Source organism: Globicephala melas, chromosome 8 (genome assembly GCF_963455315.2).
Source record: "Globicephala melas chromosome 8, mGloMel1.2, whole genome shotgun sequence".
Taxonomy (NCBI): domain Eukaryota; kingdom Metazoa; phylum Chordata; class Mammalia; order Artiodactyla; family Delphinidae; genus Globicephala; species Globicephala melas.
The window spans coordinates 44,527,134-44,543,364 of NC_083321.1; the positions used below are offsets into that span (position 1 = coordinate 44,527,134).

At 42.4% G+C, this 16,231-nt stretch overlaps 1 protein-coding gene and 1 non-coding gene across 2 annotated transcripts; both read left to right on the forward strand.

Moving 5' to 3' along the window:
* Nucleotides 1-1,418: 1,418 nt before the first annotated feature.
* EIF4G2 (eukaryotic translation initiation factor 4 gamma 2) lies at nucleotides 1,419-14,197 on the forward strand. Its single transcript, XM_060304336.1, has 24 exons — nucleotides 1,419-1,558; nucleotides 1,609-1,637; nucleotides 1,823-1,834; nucleotides 3,144-3,270; nucleotides 3,610-3,675; nucleotides 4,336-4,476; nucleotides 5,008-5,110; nucleotides 5,833-5,964; nucleotides 6,054-6,120; nucleotides 6,202-6,353; nucleotides 7,069-7,179; nucleotides 7,359-7,442; nucleotides 7,524-7,622; nucleotides 7,896-8,037; nucleotides 8,128-8,288; nucleotides 8,671-8,784; nucleotides 9,388-9,513; nucleotides 9,671-9,775; nucleotides 9,864-10,079; nucleotides 10,165-10,423; nucleotides 10,756-10,960; nucleotides 11,117-11,328; nucleotides 11,416-11,537; nucleotides 13,369-14,197. The coding sequence occupies exons 1-24, from the start codon at nucleotides 1,419-1,421 to the stop codon at nucleotides 13,432-13,434; spliced, it is 2,991 nt and encodes a 996-aa protein (XP_060160319.1). The 3' UTR covers nucleotides 13,435-14,197.
* Nucleotides 8,837-8,979, forward strand: LOC115839630 (small nucleolar RNA SNORD97). The gene has a single exon (XR_004034125.1). It is a non-coding gene; the product is annotated as a small nucleolar RNA SNORD97 (small nucleolar RNA).
* Nucleotides 14,198-16,231: the final 2,034 nt, after the last annotated feature.

Sequence of the window (16,231 nt, forward strand, 5' to 3'; positions counted from 1 at the left end):
CTTCTTGTATTTGAAACACAATTTTTGCCTTTCCTAAAAATAGTTTCCTTTTTAAAAAAAATTTTTTTTACATGTAACTAACTCCAAGGGTGAGAATATCTTTTCAGTTGTTAAAGTTCAAGTGAACTTGACTTGATAGCAATAATTTTAGAAAAATATAATAATGAGGGGGAATGATCAGCCTAATACACTGGCAAAGAGCTAAAGATCCTGGAATTGTGTTAGAAACCTTCAGGGCCCACCACACCCTTCAACAATCAGGTGTAAATGTCCTAGGAAAAACTGGCACCTCGGCTGAAAATCGTATTGAGGAGTAGGTACTTTCAACCCCAAAGCTGTTGACATGTCAAACAGGTTTGAATCCTTGGAAATCCTGCCCTTTGTTGGACACTTTCTTTAAACGTCATCCACGTTAAAACACCCCTCCACACACACACAGTTTCTTCCTTTAGATTACACATTATATCAAGAACTATATTCAAGATGAAGATGGAGACATTTCTGTTAAGTATATGGAAATATGACTCCATTTTTGTATAGCTAAAATGTCGCATACGATGGAATACTTCATTTTACTGCAACTCTCCCTTAAAATATTAGCCGAGAAGTATAAATAGTGCAACCTGCCGGCTTTGAAAAGCCTAATCCTATTTGTTAGGATGGACCTTCTGTAAAATGGAAATATACGGCTGTCAGTCTTCAAAGTGCTTAAAAAACAAACAAATCAGGAGCTGGCAATTGAAATCCTCCAGACTCCCGCCCTCCGCAAACACTTCTTCCAAAGAATTCTGGTATATTCTAGGTCTTCCTCCGTGACCGCTGGCAAGACATTCCTTTGGGAAAAGCTGCTTCTTTAGTGAGGTACAAAGACAATAAACCCCTTCCTTTCATCCCTTTCTCATTCACTCAGCAGGGGGTGGAATCAATAGGGAACTGAATGAAGCTCTTTTAACGCTTGGAGATGAATCGTCTTTTCTCCTGAACTCTACTCTCCCGGCTCCCCGACTTAAAGGCTGCCGAAGCCGAGCACCTGGAGACCAACGATTCCCGGCGCAGCGCCGCGGGGGCGCCAGGCCTTAGCCCTACAGGCCCGTCCCAGGGAGGCCCAGCCTGCGAGGGGCAATCTCGGCTCCTCGGGGGCGCTAGGAAAAGCAGAGCTCGCACACGCCAAGGACAGGGTCGGGTGGAAGGGCGAGCTTCCTTCCCACATTCCCGGTGAGAAAACGAGGTAGAGGGGCTGGGGGGCTGTATATCTCGAGCATGGGATACAGGCTCCAGGAACAAAGAGACAGGAGGAAGACAAGGCAGCCACACCAACGCAGACTCAAAGGGCTCTAGGACTTTACGCAAATGGGCAGCAACCCGACGATGCTCAGTTCCCCTTACGCCACTGGCCTGGCCTCAGAGCCTTCGCGAATATGGCTTTGCGCACTGCGGAGGGGCTGCGCCGCAACCGAGCTTGGCCCTGTGGCTCCTCCCCGCCGCCCTGCGCTGATTGGCGGCAGACAGAAGCCGGGTCGCTGATTGGGTGGCAAAGGAGCCATTCGGGGCGGCTCTGGTGGGTTCGGCTGCCCTAGAGTGATAAGTTCGGGTTCAGACACGCCTCAGCGCCAGCAGCGAGTCGGAGCTCTATGGAGGTAGCGGCGAGAATCGGGCGGTGGCTGCAGCAGCGACTGTTTTGAGCTGAGAGTTTCAAGCCAGTCCCGACTCCTTCCTCCCCCTTCCCTCCCCCTTTTTTGTTTTCCGTTCCCTTCCCCCTCCCTTCCCCGCCCGTCCCCGACGACCGGATCCTGAGGAGGCAGCTGCAGGGGCAGCTGCTGAGTTCTCGGTGAAGGTGAGTGGAGCCGCTGCCGCCGGCGCCGCCGCCGAGTGAAGCGCTCTAAGATGGCCGCCGCCCCTGCCCGCTTCTTCTCGAGCGGTACAAAATGGCGGTCGCAGGCGGAACCGGGCGGGGCGACCCCTTTCTAGTGTTTCCTTCGCGCTTCGGGCACCTGAAAATTCTTCCCCTTTGTTCTCCCTTCCCGTTGCTGACGGAGTAGAAGGAACTTGGCGGCCCCCGGACGTCTTTGTGGTTGTCGGTGGCCGTCCCCCGCGGAGCCGGAGCCCGGGCGCGGGTGTGCTCCGACGGGGAGAGCGTGGCGGGGCGGTGCGAGCTGGGGGGGAGGGACGCGGGCCGGCGGGGAGGGCCCGGCCGTTGGCGCGGGACCAGCCGAGGCGGAGGAGTCCCGGAGCCCGGCCTCCCGGCGGGGAGGAGGTGTATGAGGCCCGGGGCCGGCGGGGAGCGGCCGGGCTGCCCTTGGTGGAGAAGCGAAGGGCCTGCCTGGCGAGCCCTGCCTGCGACGGGAGAGGGGAGGGAAGCGAAGGTTTTTGAGTTTTTGTCGGGTGGGGAGGGAGCAGCGAGGCGGCTGTCAGTTCCTCGGGGATTTATGGGTGGGAGGGGGCTGCTGGAGGCGGCGGGTGGGAAGGCGTCCGCCTTCCTGCCTGAGAACAAAGAGCCGGGCCGCGGGGGCGGCCTCCACTCCTCCCCGAGGCTTGCCCACGGCGGCTTCGCGAGAGGCTGTCGGAAGCACTTCCCTAACTCGGGCCTGGGTGGGAGGAATCCACTGCTCTTTTGTTCCCAGGAAAGGAAAAAATGGGGCGGAGGTTCCTGCTGCCATGTTGTGGTCCCGGTCTTCTGACGGGCCCTGTGCGCCCAGTTAAGAGTGAACAGTGGGGAAAGCCGTCTTCAGTTACCCCTTAGTGTAGTGTAGTTCGTTGTTGAGGCAGTGAAAACTTAAAACTGTTTTCCCAGGACGTGCCCGTCTTGTTAAGAGTTAGATTGTCTGTTACTGATCTCAGTGCCCAGCTGTAAAGGAGGTAGAATGTGGCTTTCTTAAGGATTGGTTCTTAGCATTTGAGAGGTTCTTACATTTCTATGTAGGCACTTCCTTGCGTTCTTGAACACGAGAATTTCCAGGTGGTAAACAAAATAAAATTTTATTGTCCATTTGTGTTTCGAGTACATTCTATTTTAGTCTTACGAGATCTGCAATGCAGTGTAAGGTCAATCAACTGCAGTGTCAGGCTCTGAAATAAATTGTAATTGAAGTGGGTTTACAGATTTGTATGATAGTGTCTAATTTTGGTGCTCTTTCTCATTCTAGGTTTTTCATTTCTCCCATCCCCTTCCCTCCCCACCCCATCCATTAATATTATTCTTTTGAAGATTCTTCGTTGTCAAGCCGCCAAAGTGGAGAGTGCGATTGCAGAAGGGGGTGCTTCTCGTTTCAGGTATGTGTAGATTTATTTTGGCAATTATTGTGACAAGACTAATCACAAAACCAAAGGAATAACCACACCAAGTAATTCTGATTTAATTGTGCTGCAGGTTTAATTTATAATGTGCAGTGTACATTTTTTTTAAAGCCCTAAAATTGTCATTGTTTTCTATTTACTATCTGAAGAATAAATGTAATTAATTACTTGGGTTTCCATTGGGCCTAAGTTCAGTCTTCATCTGTGGTGTCATTACTGAAATGCAGAATAATTAAAGAGATCCTTTATCTTTTTTGAGTGAAATATACTTGGGGTATACTTTTTTTTTTAAAAAAAAGTTTTTCTGTTAAATAGTGCTTCTTCGGGCGGAGGAGGAAGTAGGGGTGCACCTCAGCACTATCCCAAGACTGCTGGCAACAGGTATAGTAAACATGTGAAAAGAATGACTTCTGTAAATAACAGATTTAGGTTAATGATGTTTCTAATGCATTACAGCATAGTTAATAAGGCATCAGGAATCCTATCTTAACGGGTATGATTTCTGTTACATGTCCTAAAATTAGAATGTCAGTTCTTAATTATTTCTTAGCCAAACCATCTAATATGAGTTGATATTCTCAACTGCTATTTTATCCTGTTACACTTCGGATTACTTTCACTGATGTTGTTTCTGAAGCCAGCCATTATTGTCCATTACTAAATTGTGGTAGTAAATCTGTATGCGTATAACATGGTCATGAAACATTAGAAGATGTTGGTTCTTGTGGTGTGGCTCCTGGACCAGCAACACTGGCATCACCTGGGAGCTTAGAAATGCAAATTATCGGGCCTTACCCCAGACCCACTAAAGCAGAAACTGGGGTGGGCCTAGGAATCGTTTAACAAGCCCTTCAGGTGATTCTGATATGCAATATTGTTTGAGAACCACTGATTGTGAGTTGCTTAGTTGTAAGGGAAGTTGAGAAAAACCTAAACTGTTTTTTCTGTTTAGAAGGATTTCTGATCTGTATGACATTTGATATGTGAGTGGATGCTATGTTTCAAGTTGTTTTAATCTTTATTTTCCTAATTTTTTACTAGCGAGTTCCTGGGGAAAACCCCAGGGCAAAACGCTCAGAAATGGATTCCTGCACGAAGCACTAGACGAGATGACAACTCCGCAGCAAACAACTCCGCAAATGAAAAAGAACGACATGATGCAATCTTCAGGAAAGTAAGAGGGTAAGTTTATTGGGGCTGTTTTGTCCTTTAAATAAAAGGAGGGAAGAAATGGATTAACTGTGTTTCTTTTGTGTGTGTGCTATATTACTTAGAAGGCAATGTTCATGCCCTAAGTCTATTTTAATGAATGCCAGTGTTGACAGTTTTAAGCTGAAAATTGACACATCAGTGTTTTGGGGCTCAGTTAGTTGCTTTCAGTCATTGGATTAAAATGCACAAGCCCATTGTGCTGACATTTCCTATGCCTGCTGTGTAACTAGTGATGCACAGAACATAACGGTTTTAGCTCCTGGATCTAGCCTTGGTTTTGAGGATGAGTTTCTTGTCCAACAGCTGGGGACCCTCCAATTAGGTAGATATATTTTAAATAACAGGTTTATTTCAACTTTGGTTAGATGGGTTAAGAAGAACATGTCTTGATATTAAAGGGGAAAGTGATGGGGAAAAAAATGAACATAATTTAAAGGCGATTTTCAACTAAATAATTCCTTGTGTGTTGGCTGATACCTAGTCTGAATCCTCTTTTCCTAGCATACTAAATAAGCTTACTCCTGAGAAGTTTGACAAGCTATGCCTTGAGCTCCTCAATGTGGGTGTAGAGTCTAAACTCATCCTTAAAGGGGTCATACTGCTGGTAAGTTAAATAAGTTGGCTTAATAACCGAAAGGGAGAGGAAAAGATTTAACCCAGGTTGGGGTGTGTGTGTGTGTGGTGTTGTTTTTTACATTTGCATTATTGCTTAAAACTGAGGTGTGAGTTACACATTAGATGTATGTATCTCTGCACACTGGTGGGGGTTTTCTTTTTTTTTTTTTTTAAGAAAAGCACTAACTTTTAATGGTATCAGACTTAAGAGGTCATTTTAAATTGTATGTGTTGTGTTGCAGGGTTAATTGGGTTATTAGGCTATTAAGGGGGGTTTTGCTTTGTTTTTCCTTATGTGAAAAATGCCATATTTTGGTTTTGGAAATGAGTTTTATGATAGTTGATGTGATTCTAGCATCTGTTTATAGTTTTTCCAAGATAATTTCAACTCCTGAGGGGGGAGGGTTTTGCTAATATGAGATCTGTGTAATTAGACGACTTTGGTACACTGCAATAGCTTACAAAATGTAAGTGCTTATATTTTTCTAGGCTGTGTACTAAAGCACTTTACATGCCTCACCTGATTTAGTGTACACAATAAGCCTTACACAAGAGAGATGTTCTTATTCCCAGGTTACGGATGAGGCATAGAGAATTTGTCAGAAATTTGTGAGATTCAAGATCCTTAAGACTACAAGGAAGTATTAAGTTATAAAGAAAGGTTTTTTTCAAGAGTTGTCATATTTAGTTTTAAAAAGTCATTTATTTCAGATTGTGGACAAAGCCCTAGAAGAGCCAAAGTATAGCTCACTGTATGCTCAGCTATGTCTGCGATTGGCAGAAGATGCACCAAACTTTGATGGCCCAGCAGCAGAGGGTCAGCCAGGACAGAAGCAAAGCACAGTAAGTGGTAGTGTTTGCTTGCTTATTTAAAGTTGATCTGAAAGGTTTCATTAGCAAGCCCTGACAAAAGCGTCTTTTGTTTCCAATAGACATTCAGACGCCTCCTAATTTCCAAATTACAAGATGAATTTGAAAACCGAACCAGAAATGTTGATGGTGAGAATTTGTTTGGTACTATGTAGTACTGTATATGTTCAACTTAATTCTGAATGTTGACTTTATTCTTTCTTATTTCAGTCTATGATAAGCGTGAAAATCCCCTCCTCCCCGAGGAGGAGGAACAGAGAGCCATTGCTAAGATCAAGATGTTGGGGAACATCAAATTCATTGGAGAACTTGGAAAGCTTGATCTTATTCATGAATCTATCCTTCATAAGTGCATCAAAACAGTAAGTATGAGTGGGAATGTAAGCTTATATTAATCACTGGGTACACCGTTATTTGGGGGAAATGGGTCAATTATAATTTATAACTTTGCCATTTGAGAGTATTGGTAGGCTAAATATTTTAGATTGCCAGCAAAATTGTTATTTAAATGTTGTAAATATGCAGTATGTTTTGCGAGGTAGGGGTAGAACTGATTGCCTACCTATGTGTAAGTTGCTCAGTTTGGAGGGATGTCTTCAACAGAAACCAGATAAAGAGTTCTATACTAGACACTATAGGAACTATGAGTCAATGCAAACTTAAGGGAAAGTGCTACATCTAAACCAAGAAGGATTTATTTTTATTTTTTAAATTATTTTATTTATTTATTTTTGGCTGTGTCGGGTCTTTGTTGCTGTGTGCGGGCTTTCTCTAGTTGGGGTGAGCAGGGGCTACTCTTCATAGAGGTGTGCAGGCTTTTCATTGCGGTGGCTTCTCTTGTTGCAGACCACACGCTCTAGGCACTTGGGCTTCAGTAGTTGTGGCTTTAGGGTTCTAGAGCACAAGCTCAGTAGTTGTGGCGCATGGGCTTAGTTGCTCCGCGGCATGTGGGATCTTCCCAGACCAGGGCTCGAACCCTTGTCCCCTGCATTGGCAGGCGAATTCTTAACCACTGCGCCACCAGGGAAGCCCCCCAAGAAGGATTTATAAACATGTGACATTTGTTTCTTTTGGTAGCTTTTGGAAAAAAAGAAGAGAGTCCAACTCAAAGATATGGGAGAGGATTTGGAGTGCCTCTGTCAGATAATGAGGACAGTGGGACCTAGGTTAGACCATGAACGAGCCAAGGTATGTGTGTTGCTGACAGAAACAGTGTAAGCTTGTCTTGATATTATTCAAATCAAACCTATTTTTGTGATATAGATAGCTATTAGTCATTAACCTTGATAATACTTAGAAGCCTTAAATAGTATACATTTGCCTTTAGCGTTTTCTTCTAAAAGTGGTTTTTTTCTTTTTTCTTTCAGTCCTTAATGGATCAGTACTTTGCCCGAATGTGCTCCTTGATGTTAAGTAAGGAATTGCCAGCGAGGATTCGTTTCCTGCTGCAGGTAAAACTGGTTTCTTTAGGTATGCTGACTTTCTGTTTAGGAATATTAAAATAATACTTAATAAAACTCTTTATATTAAAGGATACCGTAGAGTTGAGAGAACACCATTGGGTTCCTCGCAAGGCTTTTCTTGACAATGGACCAAAGACGATCAATCAAATCCGTCAAGATGCAGTAAAAGTAAGTTTTGCTTTGTTTTTAATCAAGTGGGTTTTAAGTTTATAATAGCACTAAGACGACCTTAAACTTTTTGAGACTGTCTCATCTTACCAGTAGAGCTTAATGTTTATGGTGTCTTGTATGCCCTTTTGAGAGAAGAAGTTGTTTATAGAAATTATATAAATAGCACTCTTTATAGTCCAGGGAAGTATTTCTAGTTTTCCCAATAGAAGAAGTTTAGTTTTATGTAAAACCATGTTCAGAAATAAGTGTTTATTCACTTTATTTCTGAAGGATCTAGGAGTGTTTATTCCTGCTCCTATGGCTCAAGGGATGAGAAGTGACTTCTTTCTGGAGGGACCGTTCATGCCACCCAGGATGAAAATGGATAGGGACCCACTTGGAGGACTTGCTGATATGTTTGGACAAATGCCAGGTGATTTTGAACAAAATAGTGGTTTGGTTACATTAAAAACTGAGTTTTAACATTTTAATAGTAAAGAGTTCTTCATGTCTGTATTTTAAGGTAGCGGAATTGGTACTGGTCCAGGAGTTATCCAGGATAGATTTTCACCCACCATGGGGCGTCATCGTTCAAATCAACTCTTCAATGGCCATGGGGGACACATCATGCCTCCCACACAATCGCAGTTTGGGGAGATGGGAGGCAAGTTTATGAAAAGCCAGGTAAGAAAACATTTAAGGATGTTTAGGCAACAGGTATTAAATCTTGGAATGTATATGAATAGATTTGCTTTTTTAAAAGGACAGATATTTCAGGTCTAGGAAACCGAAAAACAATGTGTGTTTTTCTAAACCAAATTTATATGTGTGACAGTTATTTCAAACTGGGTAAAATGCTTATCCTTGAGATTAGTAAAGTATTAGTAAAGTCACATCGCTTTATGTAAGTTAGGTTAGATATTTATTCTTCCTGTTTCACCTTTTACTTTCTCTGGGCAAATTCAGTTAAGCTTTTCTATGGCTTGGCCTCATCCCTTTGGTACTTGATTACCATAATTTGTGGACCCCTTTTTATCTAGACTTTCTTTCTCTCTTTCTGAAATAGGGGCTAAGCCAGCTCTACCATAACCAGAGTCAGGGACTCTTATCCCAGCTGCAAGGACAGTCGAAGGATATGCCACCTCGGTTTTCTAAGAAAGGACAGCTTAATGCAGATGAGGTACACTTGCCTATGTTACTTATATACCATAGTTTGTCGATTCAGAAATCTATTGCCCGATGATTATAAAAAGACGCGTTATTAAGAGGACTTAATGCTGGAATCCTTTACCTTCTTTCTCTCTTTTCTGTACTATTTTTTCTTTCTTTGGATGTCCAGCATCCTATGAGTGAAGATTATGAGATATGAGGGCAAATGTCTTAAAAGTCTTCAGTTAGAGCAAGGAAAATGGTTGATGAGATTTTTATTGTGACTTCCCAGCAAATAGAATGACTTAGAATAAAGTAAAATGTTTTCTGAACTTTTAATTAAATTTTCTGGGTTTTAATATTTTAGTGATGCTAATCCTTCGAGAATTCTGGTATAAGATTTATAACAGTATTTTATTTTTGTGTGCATCAGATCTTTAGTTTTCTTGCCAGAAATTAAACCTAATAACATGGAGTAACCTGTTTAGTTATTTAAGATACTTAAATTTCTGCCATAGATTCTATCATGCTTGTGTATGCTGAATTAACTTTAGGATGTTGGAGTGTTGCATTCAGTATGTTAGCTAACTGCTTGTTAACTTGGATATCTGTTCTGATTTGTTCGCAATTCTAGATTAGCCTGAGGCCTGCTCAGTCTTTCCTAATGAATAAAAATCAAGTGCCAAAGCTTCAGCCCCAGATAACTATGATTCCTCCCAGTGCACAACCACCGCGCACTCAAACACCACCTCTGGGACAGGTATGCACTGTAGCATGACAGTGTTTTCTGTCATTCCAGTACTTTCTGAAGATGTCTGAAGGCTGCTTTTTAATGTCTTCTCTCTTAACTTCATAAGCTCCTTTTTAGTAATAAAAAAAAATTAAACATTCGTATCTACCATTCTGCTGTTTTTTAGACACCTCAGCTTGGTCTCAAAACTAATCCACCACTTATTCAGGAAAAGCCTGCCAAGACCAGTAAAAAGCCACCACCGTCAAAGGAAGAACTGCTTAAATTGACCGTAAGTCTCAAATAATCCCATAGTCTGGTTCATGGAGTGTATTTGAGATAGGAAAACTCTAAAGATATTTGGACTTTGTTCTTTTCAGGAAACTGTTGTAACCGAATATCTGAATAGTGGAAATGCAAACGAAGCTGTCAATGGTGTAAGAGAGATGAGGGCTCCTAAACACTTTCTCCCCGAGATGTTAAGCAAAGTAATCATCCTGTCACTAGACAGAAGTGATGAAGATAAAGAAAAAGCAAGTTCTTTGATCAGTTTACTCAAACAGGAGGGGATAGCCACAAGTGACAACTTCATGCAGGTAGAATACTTTCCGGATTCCATAAGAACTCTTGCCTTTCAAATTTGGAAACTAATAAAACTGACTGTTATATATTCCTTCTAAGGCTTTCCTGAATGTATTGGACCAGTGCCCCAAACTGGAGGTTGACATCCCCTTGGTGAAATCATATTTAGCACAGTTTGCAGCTCGTGCTATTATTTCGGAGCTGGTGAGCATTTCAGAACTAGCTCAACCACTGGAAAGTGGCACCCATTTTCCTCTCTTCTTACTTTGTCTTCAGCAATTAGCTAAATTACAAGATCGAGAATGGTTAACAGAGCTTTTCCAACAAAGCAAGGTCAATATGCAGAAAATGCTCCCAGGTAAGGGAATGCTGGGGATTTTTTTTGTTTATTTTTAATACTAAATCTGGGGATTCCTTAGTACCCTGAGTGAATTTATATAGGTCAGTGTGATTATCCTGTCCAGATAACAATAAGCATTCCCACAGACAGACTTTGTCTTTATAAAAAGAAGAGGTTACTATGATTTAACTATTTTCATTTGGTCCAAATACTGGGTTTCCTTTGCTAGGTTAGTTCCTTATTATTTTACATGAATCTTGTGCATTTGGAAAATCATTTGTAGAGCAGTTTTCTAGACCAACATAGGTAAAATGAACTACCTGATGATGGGAATGGCTTTGTCTCTTCAGAAATTGATCAGAATAAGGACCGCATGTTGGAGATCTTGGAAGGAAAGGGACTGAGTTTCTTATTCCCACTCCTCAAATTGGAGAAGGAACTGTTAAAGCAAATAAAGTTGGATCCATCTCCTCAAACCATATATAAGTGGATTAAAGATAACATCTCTCCCAAACTTCATGTAGATAAAGGATTTGTGAACATCTTAATGACTAGGTAAGATAACAGAGTTGTGGTTTTCTACATTTAGTAGAGAGTAAACCTGTGTTTTGTTTCCTAGAAAAAAGTCTACAAGGCAAGGGACTAAGAATTGTCTGTTTCTTGAGCTAGAAAATTCACTTTGAGGTTCTAACAATACCTCTTTCTGTGCAGCTTCTTACAGTACATTTCTAGTGAAGTAAACCCACCCAGTGATGAAACAGATTCTTCCTCTGCTCCTTCCAAAGAACAGTTAGAGCAGGAAAAACAACTGCTTCTTTCCTTCAAGCCAGTAATGCAGAAATTCCTTCATGATCACGTTGATCTACAAGTCAGTGCCCTCTATGCTCTTCAGGTGCACTGCTACAATAGCAACTTCCCAAAAGGTGAGAGGACCAACATCAGAAGAATGATGAGTGAGGGGCAATTCTTAAACAGCACACTAAATAATGGGGTTACATTTTGTCTTTTAGGCATGTTACTCCGCTTTTTTGTTCACTTCTATGACATGGAGATTATTGAAGAAGAAGCTTTCTTGGCTTGGAAAGAAGACATAACCCAAGAGTTTCCAGGGAAAGGCAAGGCTTTGTTCCAGGTAAATCTTGAGAGAAATTTGGTTTGCTTTTTCCAGTTGGTATTGTTTTATAATAAGCCTTTTAAAATTGAAATACAAGCAAAATAGTCCTGGTAATTTGTACATACATGTGATTCTTCACTATTAAAAGCTGTGGTAGGGCTTCCCTGGTGGCGCAGTGGTTGAGAGTCTGCCTGCTGATGCAGGGGACACGAGTTCGTGCCCTGGTCCGGGAGGATCCCACATGCCGCGGAGCGGCTGGGCCCGTGAGCCATGGCCACTGGGCCTGCGCGTCCGGAGCCTGTGCTCCGCAACGGGAGAGACCACAACAGTGAGAGGCCCGCGTACCGCAAAGAAAAAAAAAAAAAGCTGTGGTAAAGCAGGCAGTAAGCAAAATGAAGTAAAGCTATGAAATAAAAGGCTTCAATCCTAGTAGTGTCTAAGCTGTTAGATTAGAGGTGGCTAACATTTTTTAGAAGTAAAGCTACTTACAAAGATAGGGTGATTGTACACGATTGGATTGAGACTTTTTTTTTTTGCGGTACGCGGGCCTCTCACTGTTGTGGCCTCTCCCGTTGCGGAGCACAGGCTCCGGACGTGCAGGCTCAGTGGCCATGGCTCACGGGCCCAGCTGCTCTGCGGCATGTGGGATCTTCCCGGACCAGGGAATGAACCCGTGTCCCCTGCATCAGCAGGCGGACTCTCAACCACTGTGCCACCAGGGAAGCCCCTGAGCCATTTTTTTAACTGTCAGTAAACATGAGATTGTTTCTGATTTCTCATACCATGATTTTTTATCTTACTTAGTGGAGTAGAATTCTAGCCATGGGGAAGAACTTGTATGTCAGGGGATTCCACAGCATACGTTAATCATCTGGAAAGTAATTTAAAAGGAAGTTCCAGGTCTGATCCTAGACATTCTGATTTAGTAGGCTTGTGTGTGTTACACAACCCAGGTGATTCTCATACTATTTTTCTAGGGGCCAGGCTTTGAGAAATGCTGGTCTATGGTATCTTTATTCCTAAGGTTCAGGAACTAGTTTCATGAGGATTATCCTCACAGCATTTGTCCGCAGTCTTGTCCTTGGGGAATCTGATCCTACAGGTCCGGGGTGGGGCTGGAGATCTACTGCTCAGAATCTTCTTTGTTGTCCTGTGTGCCTTTCCACCCCCGCCACACACACACCGCATTGCTTATGTATTTAAGTTTGGGAGGAGCCACTGTCCCATATTAAAACAGTCCTGACGTGTCATGGAGTGGTGTCAAAGAATGACACCCAAGTTGACGGTTCCTAAGCAGCTTGTAATCCCAAATCCAAATAATAAGCCATTTTTTTTAAACATCTTTATTGGAACATAATTGCTTTACAGTGTTGTGTTAGTTTCTGCTGTATAACAAAGTGAATTAGCTATATGTATACGTATATCCCCATATCCCCTCCCTCTTGTGTCTCCCTCCCACCCTCCTTATCCCACCCCCTCTAGGTGGACACAAAGCACCAAGCCAATCTCCCTGTGCTATGCGGCTCCTTCCCACTAGCTAGCTATTTTACGTTTGGTAGTGTATATACGTCAGTTCTACTCTCTCACTTCATCCCAGCTTACCCTTCCCACTCTGTGTCCTCCAGTCCATTCTCTACGTCTGGGTCTTTATTCCTGTCCTTAAGCCATTCTTTAAAATAACTTACAGCTAATACACAAATGTAGGTTCTGAAGACTGTTTGCAATTACAAAATGTGTGGTACTGTCTAAAACTTTTGTCCTTAGGTAGGTTGTTTGTTCGATCTGGAATAAAAAATTCTGCTATTCTGTCTGTAAGTACTACTTATTTCATTAAATTACAAATTTACAGGTGAATCAGTGGCTAACCTGGCTAGAAACTGCTGAAGAAGAAGAATCAGAGGAAGAAGCTGACTAAAAGAACCAGCCAAAGCCTTAAATTGTGCAAAACATACTGTTGCTATGATGTAACTGCATTTGACCTAACCACTGCGAATATTCATTCCGCTGTAATGTTTTCACAATATTTAAAGCAGAAGCACGTCAGTTAGGATTTCCTTCTGCATAAGGTTTTTTTGTAGTGTAATGTCTTAATCATAGTCTACCATCAAATATTTTAGGAGTATCTTTAATGTTTAGATAGTATATTAGCAGCATGCAATAATTACATCATAAGTTCTCAAGCAGAGGCAGTCTATTGCAAGGACCTTCTTTGCTGCCAGTTATCATAGGCTGTTTTAAGTTAGAAAACTGAATAGCAACACTGAATACTGTAGAAATGCACTTTGCTCAGTAATACTTGAGTTGTTGCAATATTTGATTATCCATTTGGTTGTTACAGAAAAATTCTTAACTGTAATTGATGGTTGTTGCCGTAATAGTATATTGCCTGTATTTCTACCTCTAGTAATGGGCTTTATGTGCTAGATTTTAATATCCTTGAGCCTGGGCAAGTGCACAAGTCTTTTTAAAAGAAACATGGTTTACTTGCACAAAACTGATCAGTTTTGAGAGATCGTAAATGCCCTTGAAGTGGTCTTTGTGGGTGTGAAACAAATGGTGAGAATTTGAATTGGTCCCTCTTATTATAGTATTGAAATTAAGTCTACTTAATTTATCAAGTCATGTTCATGCCCTGATTTTATATACTTGTATCTATCAATAAACATTGTGATACTTGATATAGTTGTGTGACTTTAAGTAGCACCTACAAATTTATGAAGAACTGATAGGTTTTGTTTTGAGATAGGTCTGTCTTGGGAACTTCTAATTCATAATCAGAAATTCACAATTTTCTGATTAGACAGAAAATTCAAGGTGGTTATTCCTCTTTAGGTCATGTTACTGGAAGTAACCAATATACGATTCCTGTAATCAAGGGCAGTGCTGAGAATCACAAGTCTTATGACTTCAAAGGGACGTTGCTAATGCATAACGACAAACTTGGTGACATTTATCTTTTCGTCACCATACTGAACTATGTGGTGAACTGAGAGGTTCATCACCCTCATGGTCAAGACAAGTGTAACAATCCTATCATCATTCTCAGTAATTGTAATTGTTCTGTTTCAAGGAAGGTTCCCCCTTGAAACCCCAGAGTAGCCCAGTAAAACTGGCTCCTTAATCCAACTGAAGCCCTGCATGGAGGTTTAAAATATATTTTCAGAAACCACTTAATAAGCATTTGCTCAAATTGCCCTTGTTAACCAGCTCTAGGAATGTGACAGTCCTAGGCAGGCTTTGGCTTGGGTAGGGGCTCTTGAAAGTGTTGCTGGAGTCCTGGTTGCTCGTCTTAGCTTCTAAGAGCAACCTGTACTTAGTTTGGGGGGAGCCTCTGGGCAGACAGTAATACACCATACTGCTAAATCTGATTAATAGAACCTTTGTCTTCAGTGTTGCACCTGCTTATTCTCTGAGAGGGGTGGTAGGTAAAACCAGTATTTGTGTCCTCTTGGCGTCAGAAGCTAGCTCTCCCTGTGCCCTAGCAGACCTCTTCATTCTAACATGATTCATAGCTTTTGGTGGATATTGTAAATACCATGAAATTAAAGCTAAGTGGAGACTTGTGTAAATTAACTTTAGATAGAATATCAAGCTGACTTTACTAGGCTGTAGAAATAAATGGCATTCCTGGCGCTCTGCCCAACCCTCCGCAAGGGGGAAACTGATTTTTAACCCAGCAAGTGTGGCCTCTTTTGTTAGAGAGGTGGGCCTTGGCTTCAGTTTACAGCCAGAATTCTCCCAATTCAGCTAGAGAATTGGGCCAAAGGAAGTCCCAGAGTTCGACGTAGTGTGTGGCGGCTTGTCAGAAGTCAGACCTGTGTCCCCCCAACCAGTGCTTCAAGAACAACTCAGATGCCCCTTAAAGAGCAACACCTCCCCACTCCCATCTTGTTCAAAAAACACTGAACAGGGTGTTTTACAACCTACCATTACTATGGAATGACAATATTTGGATGTACTGGGCATGTGCCTTGTATGAAGGACATAATGCTTTTAGTATCAGCACACTGTCTACACTAAGTCTACAGTGACGTATCTTAAAGATAAGATTCCGCATCTTCGGGCTTCCCTGGTGCCGCAGTGGTTGAGAATCTGCCTGCCAATGCAGGGGACATGGGTTCAAGCCCTGGTCTGGGAAGTTACCACATGCCGCGGAGCAACTAAGCCTGTGCATTACAACTACTGAGCCTGTGCGTCTGGAGCCTGTGCTCCGCAACGAGAGGCCGTGATAGTGAGAGGCCCGCGCACCGCGATGAAGAGTGACCCCCGCTTGCCACAACTAGAGAAAGCCCTCGCACAGAAACGGAGACCCAACACAGCCAATAAGTAAATACAGTAATTAAAAAAAAAAAAGATTCCACATCTTACCGCCGACGTTGGCTTTTCCTTAAAATACAGCAAAACAGGGTTGCCTTCATTTTGCCAGCTCTTTCCCCACCCCCCCAAACAGGCTGCACTTCACTCCTACACCAACACTTAAGATCACCAGTAACTCCAGTGCTGCCTGTTACCCAGTATGTTTTGCTCATCTAGGAAGCATTTGACAGTAAATCACTCCTTGAGACTTCTTTTCAGGACACCTCTTAGTTTTCCTTCTTCCTCTCTGTTCCTTCTTAAGTCTCTAATGGCAAATGCCTGATGTCAGACCCAATGTCCAGTTATCAAATCTTGTTAATTCTTCCTTCAAAACATTAGAAATTGGACAACTCACC

Bases quoted from the DNA above. Each gene is read 5' to 3' on its own strand.
- EIF4G2 (XM_060304336.1), top strand. From the start codon at position 1,419: ATGGCTTTGCGCACTGCGGAGGGGCTGCGCCGCAACCGAGCTTGGCCC. The intron at 1,559-1,608 runs GTGGGTTCGGCT...GACACGCCTCAG, and splicing joins AGCCATTCGGGGCGGCTCTG to CGCCAGCAGCGAGTCGGAGC. The intron at 3,271-3,609 runs GTATGTGTAGAT...TCTGTTAAATAG, and splicing joins GGGGGTGCTTCTCGTTTCAG to TGCTTCTTCGGGCGGAGGAG.